The 23294-nt window shown below is 46.3% G+C and overlaps 1 protein-coding gene across 1 annotated transcript in view; it reads right to left on the bottom strand.

Moving 5' to 3' along the window:
* ZNF385A (zinc finger protein 385A) overlaps positions 1 to 23294 on the bottom strand; it is a 102315-nt gene that overhangs the window by 5714 nt on the left and 73307 nt on the right. The window contains exon 4 of the mRNA XM_015425680.1: positions 6727 to 7068. Within this exon, the coding sequence (XP_015281166.1) occupies positions 6727 to 7068 (342 nt within the window). The remainder of the gene's footprint in view (positions 1 to 6726; positions 7069 to 23294) is intronic.

Genomic DNA, 23294 nt, shown 5'->3' with positions numbered 1-23294 from the left:
GCTACGGAATAACAAACTAGGTGGCCTGCAGCAGCACAATCATTTAGTAAATCTGAACTAAAACCCAACTGGCTTGTGGTCAGAAATTTTGGAATGGTGCTTATGGGTACACGTGGAGATCTTAAGAAGTCAATGCAATACATACAAACATACATACATATGCCATCTCCAAAGCCTACGTTCAGAAATTTTGGAATGGTGCTTATGGGTACACGTGGCGATCTTAAGAAGTCAATGCAATACATACAATACAATACATACAAACATACATCTCCAAAGCCTACGTTCAGGAATCACATCATGTTAATTTAAACTGTAAAAGCTGCCACACACACACACACACACACACACACACACACACACACACACACACACAGAGAGAGAGAGAGAGAGAGAGAGAGAGAGAGAGAGAGAGAGAGAGAGAGAGAGAGAGAGAGAATTAAATGCTGACATGCTTGTATCTTTAGAATCAGTGTCCAGATCTTATGGGTAGGAACAGGCTTCCCTGAATCACTGGATACTTTCTACACCATTGTAGGTAAAAGATCTGGAGAATTACTTGGGGAAAAAAACAATCCCCCTCCCCAAAAATTCAGGGAAGATCCTGGAATATCCTTGTGGGGATCAGGCAGAACCCACCATGGCGGAAAACGTTTCAGAGTCAACGGGATTCACTGACTATAAGAAACCAACACACAAGAAGGAAGCACAAGGAAGAAGAAAAAGGAGGCCTTAAGAATGTTTCTGTGTTACAAATAAGGCAAGATGAAATGATCAGATGAATGGATGTAGGAGACTTAGGAGAATCATACACTGGACATCGAAGAAAGACTGTCCACATCTCGTGCTAAAACAACAACAACCCAAAATCAAAACTCTGAACAAAAGTATTCCAAATTAATGTCCAAAGAAAAGCCAAACGCTTCCACGGGTGCAAATGATGCAACAAACTAATTTTATACATACTGGCTTTCCCTGCATAATTTCTGCAGCTACTCACGGAGAGGGGACCTGGCTCCGTGGCAGAGCACCAGCTGTCTCTGCCAAAGGTCCCAGGCTCAGTTCCTGGCATCTGCTATAAAAAGGATCTCAAGTTGCTTGTACTGGGGAAGATCTTTCTCTGCCTGAGAGTATAGAGACTGCAGCTAGTCAGAGCAAACATTGTGGAGCTATGTGGGCCAAAGGTCTGACGGTACAAAGCAGCTTCAGATGTTCACTCATATGGGAAAAAGAGGCACCTAGGGCAGTAAAAGCCTTGCCAGCTACAAATCATGATTAGCCCAGCTTCTAAGATAATACCAGGCACAGCCCATGTACTTTCTACATATGCCTTTTCATCCAAGGAGGTCATGGTCACTTACGTGGTTTTGTCTCTCCCACTTTATCCTCACAACAGCCCTCTAGGTCGTGACCAGAGAGAGTAACTGGTTCAAGGCCACCCAATGAGCTGCATGGCAGAGACAGGATTTGTAGCCATGCCTCCATCCAGAACTGTAACTATTGAAGTAACCAGTGTTGCCTCTAAGCTGAGTTAGTGTGAGCTAGCGCACAGTTTTTTAGCCTCCGGTTCACACATTTTTGTCTTAGCTCAGGAAGGATGGCTCCAGAGCAAACTAATTTATGCAAGTAGCCAAATTGCTCACTCACAACTTTAATGCCAGTAGCTCACAAAGTACAATTTTTGCTCATAAGACTCCATAGCTTAGAGGGAACATAGGAAGTATCCCACGTTTTTTCCCAAGTGTACCTCTGCAGTCATGAGGACTAGAAACTTACTTTAAAAAAAAAGAAGAAATGAAAATAGAGATCTTCTTCATGCTAAATTACACAGTCAGTATCAATTTTAGCACACAGAATATGCCCATGCGCTGTTGTTCATCTACCAATCTTTGCGCAGATAGGTAGAGACAAATGCAACTAGATCCATATGCTCACCCCATCCTGCCCCACCTTGTAGAAGAAGAAGAAGAGAAGAAGAGATTGGATTTATACCTCGCCCTTCACTACCCAAAGGTGTCTCAGAGCGGCTTACAATCTCCTTTCCCTTCCCCTCCCCACAACAGACACCATGTGAGGTAGGTGGGGCTGAGAGAGCTCTTGACAGAAACTGCTCTTTTTCAAGAACAGCTCTTATCAGAACTACGGCTTGCCCAAGATCATCCAGCCAGGTGCAAGTGGAGGAGTGGGGAATCAAACCCGGTTATCCCAGATTAGAGTCCGTGCACTTGACCACTACACCAGACTGGCTTGTATTCTTCTTTAGTACAGAGGGGAGTTCTGATCCTTCCTCACCCTAGCTCCAAAATGATCCCTTAACTTTCAGTGTTTCTGGAAACATGCCCAAGATCTAGCACCGTGGTTAAGAGTGTAAGCTGTACCTCAGACTAAGTGGTTCTCCAGCATCCTCTCTTCTTTTACCCTTAGCTTAGTATCCTCTAAACAGTGAACTTGATGGTGCTGTGCTTAGCCACAGGGCAAAGAAGCAGTCGGCCCACTCACACATAAGAGGGTTTGTTTTTTTTGCATACTATGGAGACTCCTTGGGTATGCAGTAAATACTAGTTTGTTAATAAAAAGAATGAGAAGAAGAAACCCATTTGGGCACTCATCCAAAACTTACTCTAAGAGCACTGAGCATGCTCACTCTATGTCCCATGGAATGTTGAGGGCAGTTGAGCATCAGGTATTGGGGGGGATGAAAAATGGTCTGCTTGGTTTCGTATTTTCAGTTTGGTACTCTGGAAGGGGAGATTGGGATCAGCAGTTCCTGTTCCACTCCACACTGTAAAGAGCACTGACTACTTTCAACCAAAAGTTGGAGGTGGGATAACGAGGATCAGAGGGACTTTCATCCTAATTAAACATCCTCCCCCCCCCTTTACTCCTTAAACTGTAAAAGTGGAGAACCACCTAAAAGCTGATGACAGTATCCTATAATCAGGGAAAGGTAAAATAAGGGATGGGGAATCTATGCCGTGAGGCACATATTTTACCCTCAACCTCTCCCATTCAGCACAGCAAGAGAGAGGTAAAAATACCCGACTTAGGGCAAGATGAGCACTTTCACTCCTGTGGAGACTGAGGGCCAAGCTAGATGGTAGGCCTGATCAGGGGTCATTTCCTGTGGGAAGCGCACAGGAGCGGAGCTCCAGCAGTAAAGAGCCCAGGGGGCGGGCACATGCAACAAGCCCCGCCCCCTGCTCCCAGAAGCCCTCAATTGGGTCACGAGGAGCAAGAAGCAACCAGGTAAGTTGCAGAGCCCCCCCCCCTTCAGGTACAAGCTCTCCCTCCTCTGTAAGGGCAGATCTGCGCGTCCCCCCCCCAATAGCTAGCAATCCAAAACAGTCCAATGGAGCCTGAGTGGTAGGTGTTGCCTTCTGACACACTTCCGGTGATGTCAGGGGGTGTGGCATATGCAAATAAGTTACGCGAATGGGTTATGCTAATGAGCTCCTGCACCTCTTTTTCTACGAAATGACCCCTGGGCCTGATACATGTCAGGTCATGGCTGTGCCACTGGATTTGCAGGCAGACATGCATCAGGGGAACTCACCTTAACAAGTGCTTATTCGTTGCGCGCTGTGACGAGAGTAGAAGGAGCTTCAGTTTCCCTCCCAACCCTCTTTTGTCAGCAGAAGGGGAGATGGTGGAGTTGCCCCTTTTCTCTGGCTCCATGTGTCCTTCCTTGGGCATGTCGACCCAGAGAAAAGGGCCGAAAAGCCCACCTGCCTCCCTTTCTGCTGGGGAAAACGGGGTTGGAGGGAAACCCTCCACAGTGCTCCCTTGCAGCGCTGACAAATGAACACTTTTAAAGTTGAGTTCCCCCGGTGTATGTTTGACTGACAGTCCAGTTGCGTATCTGTGATGCAGTACGTGTCAGGCCGATAGGTGTAGTTGTGCCCTAAGGCTGCCTCTGGAACTCAAGGGCGTGGAGAGAGAATACAGGCTGAGGTATGGGAAGCAAAACGGAAGGGGAAACTCTGGCCTCTCCTAGCCCCAGTTTTACTGATGCCTGACAATGCTGGACCTCCCTTGTAGTTCCCTTCTGCTACTTGAGCTTCCTTCGCAGCTCTGCAGATGTTCTCTTGTTAGATGCTTATGCGAATGGACAGAAAATATAGGCTGAAGCAAGACAAGCAAAATGATGCAGAGAGGAGAGGAAAGTCTTGCTTCCAAAGAGGCGAGGGAGCCAGCTGGGCTTTACGGATCCCAGGCTTCAGTTCTGCTTCTCCAGGCCTGGAAAGCTGGTGGGAAGGAGGAATGCTGGCCCCACTGCCACCAGGGGCTCTGCAGCCACACCCGCAGGGCCTCTTGCTATGGTTTCCAGGGCTGCCAGGCCAAAGGTAAAGAGCATTCTGGGAAAATCTGATCCATACGCTCACCCCATGGGTCCTGTGGATATACAGAACACTTGGGCTGGTGAGGTTGGACTAGAATTACGATTACAACCTTTCTTCTGGCCGGGATCCTGCACCTTGAATAGCTGTATGAGGCAAAACAAATTCAACAGGGGAAGTGCCCCCCCCCAGTGCGCCTGCTCAAGAAAGCTGCTCCTGTTGGATTTCTGCCTGTTAAGAAGCTCATATGAGGAGTCGGAAGTGGGCCGTCTTAACTGCCTCCAAGATCAAGCAGAATACAGAAAAGCCACATTGGACAGGGTTTAAAGTAAAGGGGCAGATTAAGAGATGATCTTCACTCCCCATCCCTCGCTTTTTGGGTCTGGATTAGCCATGCTGCACAACCAAAAGGCTGCCCAGATTCTCACATCTGTTTGCTACTTCAAGGATCTTTGCACGCCTTCCTTGCTCTCCCTTTTATTCAGAATGCGGCTTACAATACAGTTCAGGGAAACAACGGTTTCATTTGCAGATACTTATGGTAATATATCCACACTTTGCACTTCAGTGATATTCAAGGGCTCTAAAGGCTTTTGCACAAAGCCACCCAGGCTATGAGAATTAGCTTATCAAGAAGGAGTAATGGCTCTGGGGACAGCTGTAAAGCATCTGCTGTAAAAGGACACTGGCTGCAAAGGAGTAAAGGAAATCTATTGCATCAGAGAATCTCTCAGCACCAAGATGCCTCTAAAGGTAAAAAATATGGGCTTAAGAAGTGGATCAGGACAGAGACCACATGAACAACGTGGACCTTAGTATATGTGCAGGGAGGATATCTGCCTGATCATGAAAAGTACTTCCCCCTACATCCAGAGGTGCCCCACTGTCTTTTGGACCAATGGTCATAGTTGGAGGAGATGGTGCCAGACTGCATAGGTTGGCGCAGATGGTGATGTACTGCATGGTTGGCATAGCTGCATATATGTTTGCCACACTGTGCTCCTCTCAGCATGGGACAGCCGAAGAAGTCGGGCAGGGAAAGATTAGGGCAGGGACACAGTAACACAAAGTTTCCTTGCTGTCTTCACTGAACCAAAGTCTCACACAGAGAGAGAGACAAATAGATAGACAGGCAGGCAGGCAGGCAGGGAGGCAGACAAGCAGAACTCAGCAAAACCGACCTCAGAGGGTTCTGATGAAGAGAAAATGGAGGAAGGGAGACTGTTGTAACCCACTTTGGGTCCCCCATTAGGCAGAAAAGTGGGGTATAAATGAATTCAGTAATTTAAGTTCCAAGCTGAGTGCGGCCAGAGGGAGCCTCTGGAGGAGGGATTTTGAAGCCCTTTGTAAGGAACTTCAGGCTTGGATCTCAGGCACGAAATAATATTGTGTGGATGTTGTACCGGATTTTGGGGTTGGGAAGGGGAGAGTGCAGAATGTGAAACTAGATGTAGCATCCAGCTTCTTGAAAATTCAATGTTCATTTATTTTTAAAGCAGTTTTCTAGCCCTTATGCCTGTGAACATGTATGGTTGAAATCTTAGAAGCCAGAAAAGTGGATAGATAAGGTTTCCAGAAGTTGAGGGGTGGGCGTCAGTGCCTTCAATAGCCCCCCTCCCCTTCAGCTAGTAAAACTGGGAACATGGAAGTGCATGTATGCAAATGTGCTCCAATTTGCATGTGTGTGGACGCGCGCATTGCCCCTTTACTTGGTGCAGATTCGGGCTGCCCTTCTTCTGACAGGCAGCAGCAAATAAGTCAACAAACTAACGTCTGCTCCAAACCCGTTCACCATTCAGCCACATAACAGATCATGTTAGTTTCATGATATCTTATCCTCTGCAAAGCATCGCCAGGAAGGGGACACTTTGCAGCAGAGAAGCAATGGAGGGAGGAGAAGGGAAGGGTTCCTGATCCTTCACCTGTCTGCTGGTTTCCCCCTAAGTAGAATGGGGGGAGGAAAGGTGACATGGTATAGCCTGATGTTGGAAGCTAAGCAGGGTCGGTACTTGGCAGGGAGACCGCGAAGCAAAGCTCTGCCACGGAAGGCAATGGGAAAGCACCTCCGCTTCTCACTTGCCTTGAAAGCCCCTTGCTGGGGTCGCCGTAAGTTGGCTGCAACTTAACAGCACGTTCCACACACAGAACAGGGTGAGAGCGTTTCAAGAGAAATCTGTCTGGCAGAGGAAGGATTGAGCAGCCCCTTCTCTCTCCCCCCCCACCTCGCAGCTTTTTTACTATAAAGTACTTCCACTCAAGTGCGTTTTGCATACAAGAAGGGTCTGTCCAAGTAAGCTAATGCATCATTTGGCTACAACAACATCCCCAGAGGAGGCTATCCGTTTCCCTTCAGGCCCAGCCATTCTCTTATTTTCGGTGAGAAACATACCTTTGTTGTGGGCCTCGAGTTGAGAGAGCGAGTTGACAGCCACCTTGCAAAGCGCGCAGTACAGCAGCTTCTTGGCCTTCTCCTCATCGGGCTTGGTGCTGCCGTTGCTGCTGGGCGCCGCTCCCGGAGTGGCCGGTGCCGCAACCGTCGTTGAGATCTCCCCTGCTTTGGTCCCCCAGGCTGGCCCGCTCTTGGAGCTCTGGCTGGGCTCGGGGCAGGGGGCGGCGTGGGGCGCCACCGCCGCCACGGGAGATGCCAGGCAGGGCTGCTGCTTGTCTGGAGAGCTGGCTACTGGCACGGGGGGCACCATCCCTGAGCCCCCGATGCCGTTGAGTTGCTCGGCTGCGTGAGAAAAAAGAGAGAGGGCCGTCAGGGTTGGAACTGAGGAGCAGGAGTCAGCGAGGTACCCGAGGTTAAAGTCCAATGGGTAAAATGAACAGTAGGGAGAGCTGTTTCAAGCGAAACATGCCAGGGGGGCACCCACTGCAACGTTCCCTCTAAGCTATGGAGTCTTGTGAGCAAAAATTCTACTTTGTGAGCTACTGGCATTAAAGTTGTGAGCAAGCGATTCGGCTACTGCGTAAATTAGTTTGCTCTGGAGCCCTCCTTCCTGAGCTGAGACGAAAATGTGTGAGCCAGAGGCTAAAAATCTGTGAGCTGGCTCACACTAACTCAGCTTAGAGGGAACACTGGCACCCAGTCTTTGAGCCAGTGCAGCAATAACCACCTGCCTCTGAGTACAAACATGGTGTGGTCAGTGCTCCCTCTAAGCTGTGGGGTCTCGTGAGCAAAAATTCTACTTTGCGAGCTACCGGCATGAAAGTTGTGAGCGAGTGATTTGGCGACTGCATAAATTGGTTGGCCCCGGAGCCATCCTTCCTGAGCTAAGGCAAAAATGTGTGAACTGGAGGCTAAAAAGCTGTGCGCTAGCTCCCACTAACAGAGGGAACACTGGGTGTGGAACCTTTCCTTACTTGAGAGGAGGAGTTTGAACTTTGCTGAAATAATAAGAAAAGTCAGGAGTGACAGGGAAAGGTCAGGCATCAAGAAGAAAGGGCACTTTACGAATGCCACTGTGGTGCAGTTGTTATAATACTGGACCAGGGCTTGGGCTTGCCCAGTCTTGAAAGCCAGGCAGTGTCGGCTCTAGTTAATGTTTGGATGGGAGGCCACCAAGGAATACCAGGATTGCTATGCAGAGGTAGGCAATGGGCTGGCAAACCACCTCTGAACGTCTCTTGCCTTGAAAACCCCACCAGGGGTCGCCATAAGTTGGCTGTGACTTCACAGCTAACAGACCAGGCAGATCCAAGTTCAAATCCAAACTCTGCTGTGAAGCTCACTGGGTAACCTTGAGGCAGTCACAAGCTCTCAGATGATCCTACATCACAGGGATGTTGTCAGAACAAAATGGGGGAGGGAAGATGTACATTATCCTGAAGTTCTTAAAGAAAGGCCAAGGGGACGCATGTGGTATTTTCAAGAAAGAAACAGCAGGTTGGGTAAGGGTTTAGTTAAAATATTTATACCCTGCCTTTCCCCAAATAGGGCTTACAACTAGGAAATCCTGCTGTAACCACAAGACATCAGCAATAACACATCAAATAATATACCCCATCCATTAATCGATGAAAAACTCAAATAATACAGAAAGCCCTGGAAGATGAAACAGCTTTGCACCTCTTCCAAAAGAGCCATAAAGACGGAAGCCCTCCAACTTCTGGGATGGGCACTTCTGGAAGGGGAAGAGGAAATAGCTTTGCACCTCTTCCAAAAGAGCCATAACTTCTGGGATGGGCACTTCTGGGATGGGCACTTCTGGCAGAGGAAGAGGAAACAATTCTGGAGGGATTCTCTACTGCAACTGCTCCCTCCACTTCCTGCATTAGTCTTGCAGGGAAAACACAGGCTTGGAAACCTTTCTGCTTCCCTCGTGACACCTAGTTTTGCCCTCACACTAGACAGAACCGAATGAAGCCCTTCCTATTTGGAGTCAGATGGACTGGACTTGGGTCTCTTGCACTCAAGGTTTTTAGCCCTGGCTTGGGAACCATTTTGTTCCTTTCCACCTCCTCCCCTGCAACACAGTGGTGCTTCCATGCACTTTCCGGTTTCCCCCTTTTCCTGCAACCTTTCCCAAACCTGCTTTGCAGCAACGCTTTGGGAAAGACTGAAGGAAGGCTGGCATGATACCCATAAGGACGGGACAGTTTGGATCTTCCTGTTTCCATCCACATCAGTACCATTTTCCTTGCCCCAGTCCCCTGTGGTGGCCATACTGCCACTGGAGGGCTGATTTATAGCATTATAACAACCTCTATATCTATATCTATATAGCAATTGCTGATTTATGGCATTATAACAACCTGGATATCAGGTCCTCGGAATCCCCCTGCTTTCATTTTAAACAAAATTATGCCTCTAGCCCCTTCATTGTGGAGATGTGCCTTTCCTTTATATCTCCACAACAAAAGGGGCTAGAAACTTGCATTTTATAACCATGGAAGCTGACCGTTATACGGACAGATTGTTAGCAGGCTACAATGATTTGTCAATTGCTGATTAACCCCCCCCCAAAGCCCCTGCTAGTGGTGACAGGAATGGCTGTTGTAGGGGGACTAAGGTAAAGGTTCCCTTGCTCGAAAGCCAGTGGAGTCTGACTCTAGGGTTGCGGTGCTCATCTCCGTTTCAAAGCCGAAGAGCCAGCGCTGTCCGAAGACATTTCCGTGGTCATGTGGCCGGCATGACTAAACACCAAGGCGCACGGAACGCTGTTACCTTCCCACTGAAGTGGTACCTATTTATCTACTTGCAATTTCTTGCTTTCGAACTGCTAGGTTGGCAGGTTCAGCAGGGAAACCTGTCATGTGGAAGCCTGGTTACTGCTGTGCTCTATCAGCAGCCACGGCACCAGTGGGGAAACTATGCAAGCCTGTCCCCATGTGAAAGAGTACTAGAGTGACCAGGCTATAACACCCCAAGCAGCCTTGAAGGTTTCTGAATGCCTCTGAGCCTGTTACCGTATTTCATCCTTATGAGGGTAAAATAAGAAAACCTTAATATATGCTGCTGTCCACTTCTTTTCCAAGAAAGGAACTGCTAGGTCCAAGCCTACCACCAAACCAGGTACCCTGATCTAGAACACACCCGTGGACACTTCCTTCTGCCTTGACAGGCCTGTGGGGATTCAAAAGCAAGGATGGGGAATGTCCAGACTGCCAATCTGGGTCTGACCAAAGGGTGTTTTCTTTGACTACAGCCAAACACCTGTCCCAACGGAATTCATAATAACCATACACAAAAACCCTGTGGCTGTTTCCCACCTCTCACCACACCAAAGGCAGCATTCCTAGCCACAGAGAGACCAGTCCTCTACAAGTAACTAATCTCTTGATTATTTTTTAACAAAAAGAACCACTTATACCAGTGGAAATCATATCTTGTGGCAATGAGTTCCACAGGTTACTTAAGTATTGCTTCACTAGCTCAGATATACTCTTGTTCTCAGGCAGAGGAAAAACAGTCTCTAATAAATGCACAATGGAGGGGGTGTGTGGAAATCAGGGCCCAGTATAGTCTGCATCTGCTTGCTGCTGGTCCACAAAGGCTTCTTTGGTTCTTATGCAGGCCAGGATCAGTGGATGCGCTACTCCACCTGGAGAATTGTCTCACCCCTCTTGAGAATTTTACAGAAAAAACAAAACAACCCTGTGATATGGCAGTCCCCATGTCACCTTTCTACACAAATGGATCACCAAAGCCGCCTCTTCTTTTGAAAACGACCAGTTCACAGAGACCTAATAGTTCTGTTCTGTTCTACTCAATGAAGACTGACCTCTCCAACAAAAACGTTTAATTCTGTGTTCTGCTCTATCCCCACAGCACGAGCAAGGAAATGTGCTGGCTGAAGCCGGGGAATGGAAACTCCCAGGCAAGAGATGGCCACTACTAATGCATTAATATCTCACTCCCCTTTTTTCAAAGCTGAGCTCTGGCATTCAAAGTAGGCTCCAGAGCTGAGCCCTGGCTTAAATTAAGCCTTGTCCATGGGGCAGGATTACTGAGACCTTTTCTTTTTGAAATCAGGAGAAGAGCAGGTGACGCAGCTTGCTAAAATTAAAAAATAAGATGCAGACTCCATGCCCAGGGGACCCTGGTTCTAAAACCGAGGACCCATCTGTATACACTGCACACAGGCGCTGTCTTGGCATAATGCATTCTGCTTCTCAGATTCAGCATTAATTTTTTTCCCAAGCAAATGGACATGGGGAAAAAATCTAAGATGAAATTGAAAAATAAAAAGTGAGGCTGGGCATCCAGGAAGGAATCCAAGCAGCCCTATCAAATGCTTAAACCATTCTAATTTAACCAATCGTCTGCCTTTTCACTAATGAATTGAGCAATGCTCAGTTATATTTAAATGCGATTGCAGAGGACCCACAACTCAACACCAAAGTCTTTTTGATATAGGGAAAGCATTTTATTCATTCTTTAAGGTATTTATGCCCTAAGAGTTGGCTCTAGCCGGCTTTAAGTCATGCCCCGTTCCTGTCCCTACTATAGCCCCCATCCCACATGGATTCTGTCTGTGTAAGTTCTGTGATCTTCATTTTGATGGTCAAAAAGAACCCCTCCTCCCTTTTCACCAGTGGAAAACTTGGTTTGATCCAACCCCACATTTCACAGTGGCTCAAAGCCGCTTAAAAACAGCACTGAGCACTGAACCACACAGTTAAAAGCCTACACGATAATGTACAAATAAACAGAACACCCCCCTTAGCCCTCTTTACCAACATCACATACAGCAGCAGCTCCCACCAAAAAGTCTTTTGAGTAAGGCAGCTTTCCATTGTCTCCTAGCCACAGTCAATATAGGAGGCCCTTCCAAGAGGTTGGTGCTATAGCCATGAAGGAAATGCCCCTGAGGTGTTGCTGATCTAACAATTAAGATACAGTACAGCCTAAAGAAAGCCCTGTGAAGCACAAGTTTGTAGCAGTAATGTTCATTGAGTGAGCATTCATAGGTAGGAGGAAAGGCTTCCTTTCTTACCTTAAGTCACCAGAACTACAGTAGCCTAAACTCAAAAAGATATTTGTCTTTAATGCATTGGCACACTGCTTAAAGTCAATTATAATGGGTCTCCATTAGGTCTGCAGTCCTAGGTAGGTCTATTCAGAATCCTATTCAATAGGGCTTTGCTTCTAGGAAAGCTCCAGAGGCATGTGGTCCGGCAACTTTTTTGAAGCTAAATACAACATGGTGCTTGTGGGTACCATGGCACCTGCCAACACCTTTTTGGAGCCTGCCAAGCGTATAGAAAGCGGTTGGGGCCAGATGGGCTTTTGCCCAGCAAGGGCTTCTGATTGGCCATTGGAGATCTCACCGATCTTTAAAAATACTGCTTTGGCAGCAGCTGCCACCACAACACAAAGATCTTCCCTGCGTGACTGAAGGTAAGCTGTGTGGATGCAAGAAAAGATTTTTAAACAATATGCTCATTCAGAAAGGCATCTTGTTAAACACAGCTTCTGCCTGAAATGTTGAACAGTTATTATCAGAGATACAAATAAACTAATTCCCTGACATTTTGTGGTTGGCTCCAGCTCCAAAGGCAGCTATTTTGTGGTTGGCTCCACATCCTGTGGCAGCCATCCTGTGACACCCTGTGTCAGAAATCAGAAGGTGCCCTCAGGTTTTGAGGGCCCTGCTTAATGCTGCTGGATATGACCAGTGCCTGGATAGGAGACCTTCCAGGAACCCATGTAGGTTGCTCAGACTTTGATGGAAGAACTGCAATAAACAAACAAGTAGGACACTGGTATAGTAATTAAAAGGATTAAAGCTTGTATCCATCAATACCCATAAGCAACAGAGAGAAGTGCTGGGAAGTTTTTCCCTGCTTTCTGTATGTTTTCCCAACATTTCCCTTTTCTTTTTGCACACCCAATAGAAGGTTCTCAAGATAACAGATTCTGCACCAAACACCCTACTTCACAAACATACACCGTGTATCTCTGGGTGTGCACAGTGTGCCATGCCCATTCAGGCTCCTTTACCTACAAGTCAGTGAAATACCAGGAGATATTCAGATGAAAATGGTGACACTGGAACTAGAATACCTAAAGGCGATTCAGACCACCAGCAGCAAAGCAAGAAAAGCAGAAACACAGAGAGAATGAAAAAAGATTTTGGATGCGAGCAAAAGAAAAACGAAAGGTTTCTGAGTATGCACTGCGAACAGACAACACCCAATTTACATTCTGATACATTATTTATTGCAAGCTGTTTTGAGTCTCCGTGTGGGGAGGGGGGGGGATTCAGGGCAAACATATTCTAGATAAATAAATAAATATTGGTGTCTGTTTGCTTTAACATCTGTTGACAGCATTGGTGAGGGGGAGCAAAGTGTGTCCTCAACGCAATAACAAGCCCCAGGAGTATAAAATGTATAGTGGGGCTGAATGTTTGCCCACTCCGAGGCAAAATCAATGCTTTTGGGAGCCCTGGAATGTCCCCCCCCCAAAAAAAAAACCCTTCTGTTTGAGCATATCTCTTTCTTCCTGCATGTTTCCAGCCAGTGTTCCTCTCTAAATTGTTGCTACTCCTTTTCACCTTTCATAGGTTTTCATTCTCATTCACTGTGTATAATCCCAACCAGTCAGGAATCACCCACTGAATGTGATGGTATCATGGTACAACACAACCAATCATATCTGGCTAAGTGGCACCCTCACAAAATGCAAATCAAAGCAGGCTGAGGGCAAATCCTTCTGAACTGGTGATATTGGTTGATCCACTCACTGGAATGACCAACTGTCCTCCCTTCAAATGTATTGACACTGGGCCCTCTTTTATTGCAGTACACAAACTGTGATCAAAAAGGGGTGGTTCTTGCTGCCGCTGAAGCATTAATGACAAAAAACTCGTCTTCTCCTTTTTTCGGCTCAGCCACGGGCAAACCATCTATATTTATTTTGTCCTATTTAATGGATAATTCAACAAGAGAAAAACTCTCGGAATGAATGCAGTACAAGAACACTCGGCAGGAGCATGCAGGGAAAGATATATTTATAAACAAACTCCTGCAGTGTTTCAAGCCACAAATGGTCCTTCAACAGGGAACTGCACAGATATTGAAGATGCAGCCTTAGATCTTGGGTGTAGGACTCAATCAATATATTTGCAGATCCCTGGTGAATTACTGGCATTATATAATAAGAAAGCATCACCCATCATGCACTTCACATCTTTTGCTGTGCTATTCAGAATAGCACTTCACAGATTTTCCAGACAGATTTGGCTTCTCTCCTTGTGTTTGGACACATATGGCAGTTTAGAATTTGCCACTTGAGGCAGCTTTTGTTTATACTGGTTTATGATGTGAATAAAAAACCTGCCTTGAACCCGCATTACAAATGCCACTCACCCCCCTTCTGTCCCACACTGATGATCATCAAACATAGAGGCTCACTGGTGATTTAACACTGTGTGAAAATGTGATAGATCTACACCAGAAACATAAGGAAGAAAGGCAACAAATAAAAATTGTTTTTAGGCCAGTTTAATTGTTATGTCTGCCCTCAAAGAATTCTGGGAATTGTAGTTTAGGCATTGAATATGCTGTGGTAAAGAGTGACTCCCACAGAACTACAGGCTTTGGAGCTCTCTAAGTAGACTATTAAATCAGTTTAAACAGTTTAAACTGATATTCCCTCAGGTCCTGACCTTTAGAGTTTACTGCTTATAACACAATGACATGGGTTCATTTATCCAGAACATTTTGTATGCTGTCTTTCCAGAGTTAGTACTTTTTTCCTCAATGAGGACCCAAATTGGCTCACAACACTATTCTCCTTCCTCCCCCTTATCCTCACAACAATCCTATGAAGTAGGTTAGGCTGAGAGAGAGTATAACTGGCACAAAGTCGCCCAGCAAGCTTCCATGGCATGGTAGGGATTCAAACTTAGGTCTCCTAGATCTTAGTCACACCACTACACCACTCTGGTTCAAATACAGCTAATTTTGCCTTACGGAGGATCATCCTAACCAGAGGTCATTTCGGGGGGGAACGCGGGGGAACGCAGTTCCCCTGGGTGAGGTGCAGGGGGCGGGGCACATGATGAAGCCCCGCCCCCTGCTTCCGGCCGCCCCGCTTCCAGCCCTCATTCAGCCAGGAGGAGGCAGGAGAAGAGGGAGGGTAAGTTGCTCCCCCCCCGCCTCTCCCCACCCCTGCCTGCCTGGGGCCAGGGAGGGCCTTGGCGGGGCTTCCTCGCACTCCCGCTGGCCTTGCAGGTCCACCGCCAGGCCCCTGATGTCAGGGGGTGTGGCATATGCTAATGAGTTATGCTAATGAGTTCCCCTAGCTCTTTTTCTACGAAATGACCCCTGATCCTAACAGACACCCCCCCCCTCCCGTCTAGTCCTTCCCCTACTTCCCTCTCCCTATTTGGCTGAGCTTCAGCTTTTAGCATGACAGCAAACCAAGGTTGGATGATGTAGAGCTTGTCTGGCACCTTGTAACTACTTGGATAGTGAGAAACAGAGGAATTGCTTGATGCCAGCCCATGATCCTCAAAAAGTAGAAGCTCCGGGAAGAACTAATGGCAAAAAATAGCTGTTTAGAGACACCAGAGGCCAGCCAAGGCTTGGCCGGGTATCCTTTCCTCTAGCCCAGCACAAAAAAGAGCCAGGTGGAGGTATACCTTTGTTCTCCCAGTGCCTATTAAGAGAATGCTGGCCCCTCTTCAGCACTGTAAAGCAAGATGTGAACTGTTTGGAATTTTGCCGGGCTATTTGTAAATGTTTCTGCACTCCCTATTTACCAGACAGAGCCTCTATTTTCTAGTCTCTATATTTTCCTTTGGGAAATGCATTGTCAAAATAATCAGAGTTGCTAGGCATGTCATTCTACAGGGGTCCATTCCCTTGCCAGGACGATGGATGCATCGTCCTCTTGAGTCAACGTATGTGCACGGACACTAAGGCATCACGCCATGCAAAGCCTGCCCTTTTCACATGCTACAGCTGTGGAGGTACACGCTGAACCTACTGGCAGGATAAATAGGATAAATATGTTTTTCGAGAATGTATTTAGCCAAAAGAACAAATACCCTCCTTGTTTCCAAACAGATGGAAGACCAGCCATTGTGGATTAAATGGATGCAGCATAATGAAGGCAGATGTCAGCAACGTGCAAAGGGGAGGGGGAAACTCAGGCAGGGGATCTTTGTATGACGACTGGGATATTACAAGTATGTCGGGAAGGTTGGAGGGTATGCATCTGACTCACTTTGAGTCCCAAGTGGGGAGAAAAGCAGGATATAAATAAATAAATGCAAACAAACCCCAAAGCATTTGCTAGTTGGATCTCAGGGTCAATATCAGGCATTTTGCTTAATATGCTGGGTATTTTGAGCTGGGGGTATTACCCCCCCCCCAGCTGATCCCACACCAGAGCCTGGCTCTTCCTCCAGGTTTGTCCCAAATTCATCAGATTGCACCCGTGCTCTAACCTTAGACCAGGTAGTACTTTTTTCCAGAAGCAAATTGGTACCCCATTTCATCCTTGTGGACATTTACAAAGAGCTCCAAAGGATGCTCATCAAGGCTCCATCCCGACTGTGCTCCTGGCAAGTCCCATGAGAGCAAGCTAACAAGCAGCTGTGCAGCCCACACAAGAAGGGATGGTGGCTTTCTGTACTGCGGGGACATCTTCCTGGGAGTTTTCTCGGCTTCTGCTTTGATTCTGCAGCACTAGTTGCAAGGACCTTACAAACCCTGCGGCTTCACAGCATTCCCTCTCGTGCCATTCCTGTTCACTCTGGAAGGTTCTGCTATTAATAAGCTCCTGCAGGGCAACCACAGAGCAAACCAATCTGAAGAGGCAGGTTACCCAGCAGGACATGGCTTTGAACGGCTTAAGGGATCATTAGATGCTTCTGACCTTTTATGGTGATATGTAGGAGCTGAATGTTTTTAGAGAACACATTTCTTAGAGCCATCCTTGGTTTTGCAGCCCAAGATCCTAGGACTAGGTTCTCTCATTCTTAGATCTGGGGGGGGGGAATTTTGTCTGCCTCCTGAAAGGCTGCACCTTGGCATTCAGCTAGCGGTTAAAATTGCAAGTGATGAGTAATGGCAGGCTTACAAAGCTATGTTCTCAGGATCAAATGACAAAACATGGTCTATTCAGAAAAAAGAACTCTTGGGCAAGCAATACGGAGAAAACTATCCAATTGTATGGGCTTTCGATGAGTCACCTGAAGTCCTTAAGCACTGAGTCGGCAGCAGAGAGAAAGTGTGACCTTGAATCTATTAATAGTACCCACTCTCTCAATGGCAACTTGGTAATTACAAAACACACACACACACACAAAGATTTCCCTTGGTTTCTGCTCATAAGGATATGTCTGTCCATGGCTCACTAGAAGTCCATCTAGTCTAGCATTCTTTTTCTACCAGAGCTACCCGGCAACACTATTAGGATGAATCAGCTACCCCTGTCTTACTTTTTTGGAGGCAGAATTCAGAAAAAAATGGTTCTAAAAACTTTTCCTCTTAGAACACTGTCACCTGTACAAGTAGTAAACAATATCCTCAGAGAAGAGCCACTTGACAGTTTACTTCTTGTAAATTAAAAAAAGGACCTAGGTGGGAAATAAACCCCAAAGAATCTCTGCATTTTGGCCAATGGTATATTTTTTTTTACCCCATGGAGTATTTTTCTACCTCAAGAGTTTATTAAGAAAACCATGATACAGTGAATTCTTGTTAAGTACTCTGAAAAGATGCATCCCTTCATGACAACCACAAACAAACAAGAATATTTGGGAGATCTTTTACCCCTGGATAGATGGGGGAAATGATCTGGGATGGAAATATAGGCCTAGTGCAACATGTGTAATCCCCCCCCCCCAGGATGGTTTGAGGGTTAAATAGCTTTCTAGGCCAGCAATCACCAAATAGTTGCTCGAAATGACAACCCCATAGTGTGTTCCCTTTCTGCATTGGGCAGGGGGTTGGGTTAGATGGTCTGTATGGCCCCTTCCAACTCTATGATTCTATGATTCTCCCTATAATGTCTGCTTCAGGGAATACACAAAGTGCCATGACATCATGAAACGGAAATGTGCAGTTTCTTCTATACATTATGAAGACAGGAGGGGGGAACTTCATATGGAGTTGCTAGTTTTGGCAGTGATCCAGCATTTCTTGTTTTGGCGATGGGCCAGTGAATTCCATAAGCCAATTATGAAACTTTTGCAGAAACTTTTGCAGACTTTTTGCTTCGTCCCCGGCATCTCCAGTTGAAGGGACCAATCCCCTTTTAAAAGCCACCTATGCTAGTGGCCATCAGTATATCCACTGGTATTGAATCACACAATTTAATTTCCTTTTGTTTGTCCTGTATGTGTTGCTCATCAATTTCATTGATTCAAGACACACAAAAGTTTTGACCGGCCATCCAGAGTAGTTGTAAAGATGAAAGGACACCATATATACAACCTCAAGCTCCTTGAAGGATGAGCAGGATAAAAATGTGATAATACAGTTTTGAAAATTGGTGGGTAGTCAAGCTGGCGCTTGAACTTAAATTGTACAACTGTGTCCTGGATGTATGCACCGTATTTCATTCTGCTATCGCAATGGTTAGGGCAGAAACTTTACGAACATGCAAACAGAGAACAGCGATCAGGTCAACTAAACCAAAGGCCGTACGTCTGCTCTGGCCATGATTCCTGCAATCGGATTTGCCTTCTGCAGTGTGTTCAGCTAACATTGCCAGAAAGTTTCCCCTCAAACCCTTTGCCAATGGATCTGAAGGGATGACTTATAAAAACCCCATAGGAAAAGGCTCTATAGTTGTGGTCTGGAAGAAGTTGACGGCTTACTCCACGACCCTTGGGGTGTTCAATCAGAAAAAAACCTGAACAAATTTGAAGGGCACTTCATCAACCTAAAAGAGTCAAAACTGATTTATTGCAGGAGGTATGGAGATGTTTATTTCTATCCAAGGCAGCAGTAATATCTCCTGGCACTTGTAGACGTTTCTTGCAAAACAATGTGATCTGTTGCAATCAAGATCATCTGAAGCAAAAGTGTGCTTTATTTAAGTCAATAGACTTATTGTTTCACTGTGTTGTGGACTGCTGAGTAAAAATGTATTTTAACTGCATCCCTTAGCTACAATTGGCTAAATAAATCATAAACTATATAAATGTGTGTGGCGTAGATCCCTCGTCTATTTAAGTCTGCTGTTCGCTTAATCCCTCCATTATAGCCAGTATGCAACAGTGATTCAGTGTTTGGATGTGGGAAAACCTAAGATGCCCAATGTTGCCCTTAGTCAAGTTGCTGTTTTTTACCTCACAGGACTGTTGTGAAGCTAAAACACAGGTTCTGAGTTCTCTGGAATAAAGGAGTGTAACAAATGTAATAAACACATTGATGCATCCTGGCTGATAATAATCAATAGGGTGTTCTTTTTGGCAGAGTGACAGCTCAATCCAGTCAATTTCAGAATGGTAACAGCCTCTTTCAAAATGGCAACAGTCCTTTTGATTGGTTAAAAAGAAGAGTCACTCATGAGGTCATAAATCAGATCTGTCGGGAGCAAGATTCTTCCTTCTGTGAAGGAACTTGGTTAATAAAGCCCTTAATCAACCTTTAAAGCAGTGGGTCTCAACCTTCCTAATGCCGCGACCCTTTAATACAGTTCCTCATGTTGTGGTGACCCAAAACCATAAAATTATTTTCGTTGCTACTTAGGGTTGCCAAGTTCTTTTTCTTCCGCGGTGGGGGGCTCCTGAGAGTTTTCCCCTCAGATGGCTGTGGCCCCGCCCCCAGCGTGCCCAGCGTCATCACGTCACCTCCGGCTGATGTGCACGCCGGGGTGGGGTTTCCCCCGGGGCCTGATTCCGCGGTGGCGGAAATCGGGCCTCCAAGGCGGGGGAAATCTGCCCCCCGGGGGGACTATACATATAATTGGACAAATGAATATCAGTATCTTCTGTTACCCCTTTTGTTTTTGTTTTTGGCAGTCTCATTTAATGGTAATAAAAAGCAAATTGGCATATTTTCCAATTTAAAAAGTGTGTGTAATATTTGTTCATGTCTTGCGGCTCTCAAACATCTGACATTTATTCTGTGTGGCTGTTACGTTAAACAAGTTTGGCCACCCCTGCCCTATGCTGTCTGGGGCCAACATACCTTCAGGACCGTCTCTCCCGGTATGTCCCTCGTACAGCATTACACTCATTAGATCAAGACCTGCTGGTGATCCCCGGCCCTAGAGATGTCTGCTTAGCCTTGACCACAGCCAAACCCTTCTTGGCTCTGGCCTGGTGGAACACTCCCCATCAAGATCTGGGCCCTGTGGGACTTAAAGCAGTTCCTCAGGGCCTGTAAAATGAAGATGTTCAACCAGGCCTATGGTTGAGGTGGCAGAGATTCACTTATACTGGCCACCCCCTCTACTGTTGATCACATATTGTTAGACTGTTCGTGGCATGTATCTGCTAGGGAAAAATGGTTAAACACTTGGTTGCATGGTAAACATCACCTTTCCAATGAAATAAAATGCCAATTTCTATTGAATGATATAACAGCAGAAATTACTGTGGCAGTGGCCAATTTTTTAGCTGATGTGATAAGAGTGAAAAATTTGGGAAACTCCGTTTTATGATTTTATAATTAACTTAGATTCTTAGTTGATTGTGTCATTTTCTGTCTCTGATTTTAATGTTGTATATGCCATTAAAGGTTTATTGATTGATTGATTGATTGATAGAACAGAAACTGCATGCTGTGACAACAACACTTTAGCTTGAATATGGATTTTAAAAATCATTTTTTGTCACCCACTTGCAACCATACAGGGAACCTGCACAGGAGCAGGTGAAGATAGAGTTGGCTGGGTCAGATGGCGCCATCGTTTGTTACTATTGATTTTAATTGCCTAATGTAACTGGATTTTATAACTGTTATTTTATATACTGAATTGTGTATTTACTGCTGTTGTAACCAATCTTCCCTCTTAACTATGGAGTCCTGTGAGCAAAAATTCTACTTTGTGAACTATTGGCATTAAAGTTGTGAGCAGGAGATTTGGCTGCTGCATAAATTAGTTTGCTCTGGAGCCATCCTTCCTGAGCTAAGACAAAAATGTGTGAGCCAGAGGCTAAAAAACTGTGAGCTAGCTCACACTAACTCAGCTTAGAGGGAACACTGGTTGTAACCCACCCTGAGCCTGCTTGCAGGGGAGGGCGGGTTAAAAATCAATTAAACAAACAGATAAATACCAGTTTTTATCCTTCCGTGTCAGAGGCTTTTGCCCGCTAACTGAGCCCAACACCTATTGACTGATGTTCGTAGCTAATTATCTGCCAGTATTTCTTCATTTCATTATAACGCCCCCTGACGTGGAAAGCCCAGAATAGCCTGATCACATCAGATCTCAGAAACTGAGCAGAGTTGGTCCTGGTTAGTATTTGGATTGGAGACCACCTAGGAGTGCACAGAGGCAGGCAATGGCAAACCACCTCCGAACATCTCTTGCCTTGAAAACCCTACAGGGGTGCCATGGGTTGGCTGACACTGGACAGCAAAAAAACACAAAAAAACTTTATTGATTTAATTTTATCCACACTGCAACCTTGCAAGGTAGCAAGCAACATACAGTTGCCTGCTGAATTTCATGTACAGCAAGGGCTTGTGCTTGGGCTCCGTGTGTGTAAACCCAACACTCTATCCCCTGCACCACACTGGGTTTCCATATAACATTTCAAGCTCTCTGCTGAATCAAACCGAGGCCGCCTCTACAGTCCAGCATCCTTATTTTCCAGATGCTCCTGTGAAGCCTACAAGCCTACAAGCAGGGCATAAAGAGAAGAGCCCTCTGCCATCCTGTAAGAATGAATAATTAGAGGTTTCATTTCATTACCATGGCTAATGGCCACTGATGGACCTGTCCCCCGTGACTTTGTCTAATCCCTTGGGTTCAAAATCCCACTCAGTCACAAAGCTTACTGGGTATCCTTGGTAGGGTTGCCAAGTCTGAAGCGGTGCTGGAGCGGGGGACTCCAGTGCTGCTTTGGGAGTGTGCGTGCGCGCCGCAACCACATCACCCAGAAGTGACGCGACCACGCTGGGCACGCTGGGGCGGGGCCACAACCATCCGAGGGAAAACCATAGAGTTTTCCCTCGGATGACCGTGGCCCCACCCCCAGCGTGCCCAGCGTCTGGGTGACGTGCACGTCGCGTGCTTTTGGGGTGGGATTCCCCCCGGGGCCCGATCCACCGGTGGCGGGGAACGGACCTCTGGGGCGGGGGTTTCCCCGCCCCCCGGGGGGACTTGGCAAGCCTAGTCCTTGGGTCAGTCACACTTTCTCTGCCTGAGTTATCTCACAGAGTTGCTGAGAGGATAAAATTGAGGAAGAAAGAACCTTGGATGCTACCACAACCTCCTTGGAGGAAAGCTGGGATAAAAAGGCAGTTTTAGTAGAGAGGAAGGGGAAAAAATCGGTCTACCCATTCTTTCTAAATCATACATGGTTTTTGTAAACCTGTACAATGCTTTGGGAGTGATGGCAGCATGGCATAGCCCGATGTCGTCGGATCTCGGAAGATAAGCAGGGTTGGTACTTGAAAGGGAGACCACCAAGGAAGACTCTGCAGAGGAAGGCAATGGCAAACCACCTCGGTTTCTCACTTGTCCTGAAAGCCCCTTGCTAGGGTCGCCATAAGTCGTTTGCTTCTTGACAGCACATATGTACTCATATTTTTATGCCTTTATCACCAGTTTTTTATGAAGTGGAAATGAACAAACAAACTCAAATGCTCTTTCACCTTTCTGTGTAGGGAAAATGCTCCAGTCTCTTAATAATTCCTGGCTCTTTTCTGCACTTTTCCCACATAACACTATCTCCTTGAGATGGGCCATCCCAAACTGTATTCTAAATGCAGGCGCATTGCGTATTTCTATTTATGACACTGACTATTTTATTTTCAGTTCCTTGCCTAACAATCCCCAGCTAGGAATTTGCCTTTTTTCCACAGCTGCCTCAAAATGAGTTGACATTTTCATTGAGTAGCCACCAGAACCACACAATCTCTTTTCCAATTCAGATCCCATTAGTGGTTATGTAAAATTAGGATATATATATATTTTACCAAATGCCACGTGCCTCACTTACTTACATTGCAGCTAGTTTGCTATTTGGCCTCACTATCTCTGCTGCACAGCTTTCTCTGCTTCAAACTAACATGGTGCTGGCTTGCATCTGAAAGTATTCTGCATTAAATAAATGTAATGTAGGAGACGGCTTGGATGAGGTTGTCCTGGAAGCCTATTCTCTATTATCTTTGAAGCTCTGTGGATTGGGGTGGGAGGGAAGAAGTGGTACATTAGCCACTACGCACTAAGGTATGAATGTGCAATAGGTAGGGTTGCCAAGTCCATCTTCTGCCCCCAGCAGGGGACTTTGGGGGCGTTCCTGGAGGGGGCGGGGCATCACCAACGTGATGACATCACGTTGGGGACGTCAGCCGCCCCCCCCCCCCCCCGAT

This window comes from Gekko japonicus, unplaced genomic scaffold (genome assembly GCF_001447785.1).
Source record: "Gekko japonicus isolate JY-2015 unplaced genomic scaffold, Gekko_japonicus_V1.1 scaffold1289, whole genome shotgun sequence".
Lineage (NCBI taxonomy): Eukaryota > Metazoa > Chordata > Lepidosauria > Squamata > Gekkonidae > Gekko > Gekko japonicus.
Note: the sequence above shows the minus strand (reverse complement) of the source record. Positions and strands in the feature narration are given on the sequence as shown.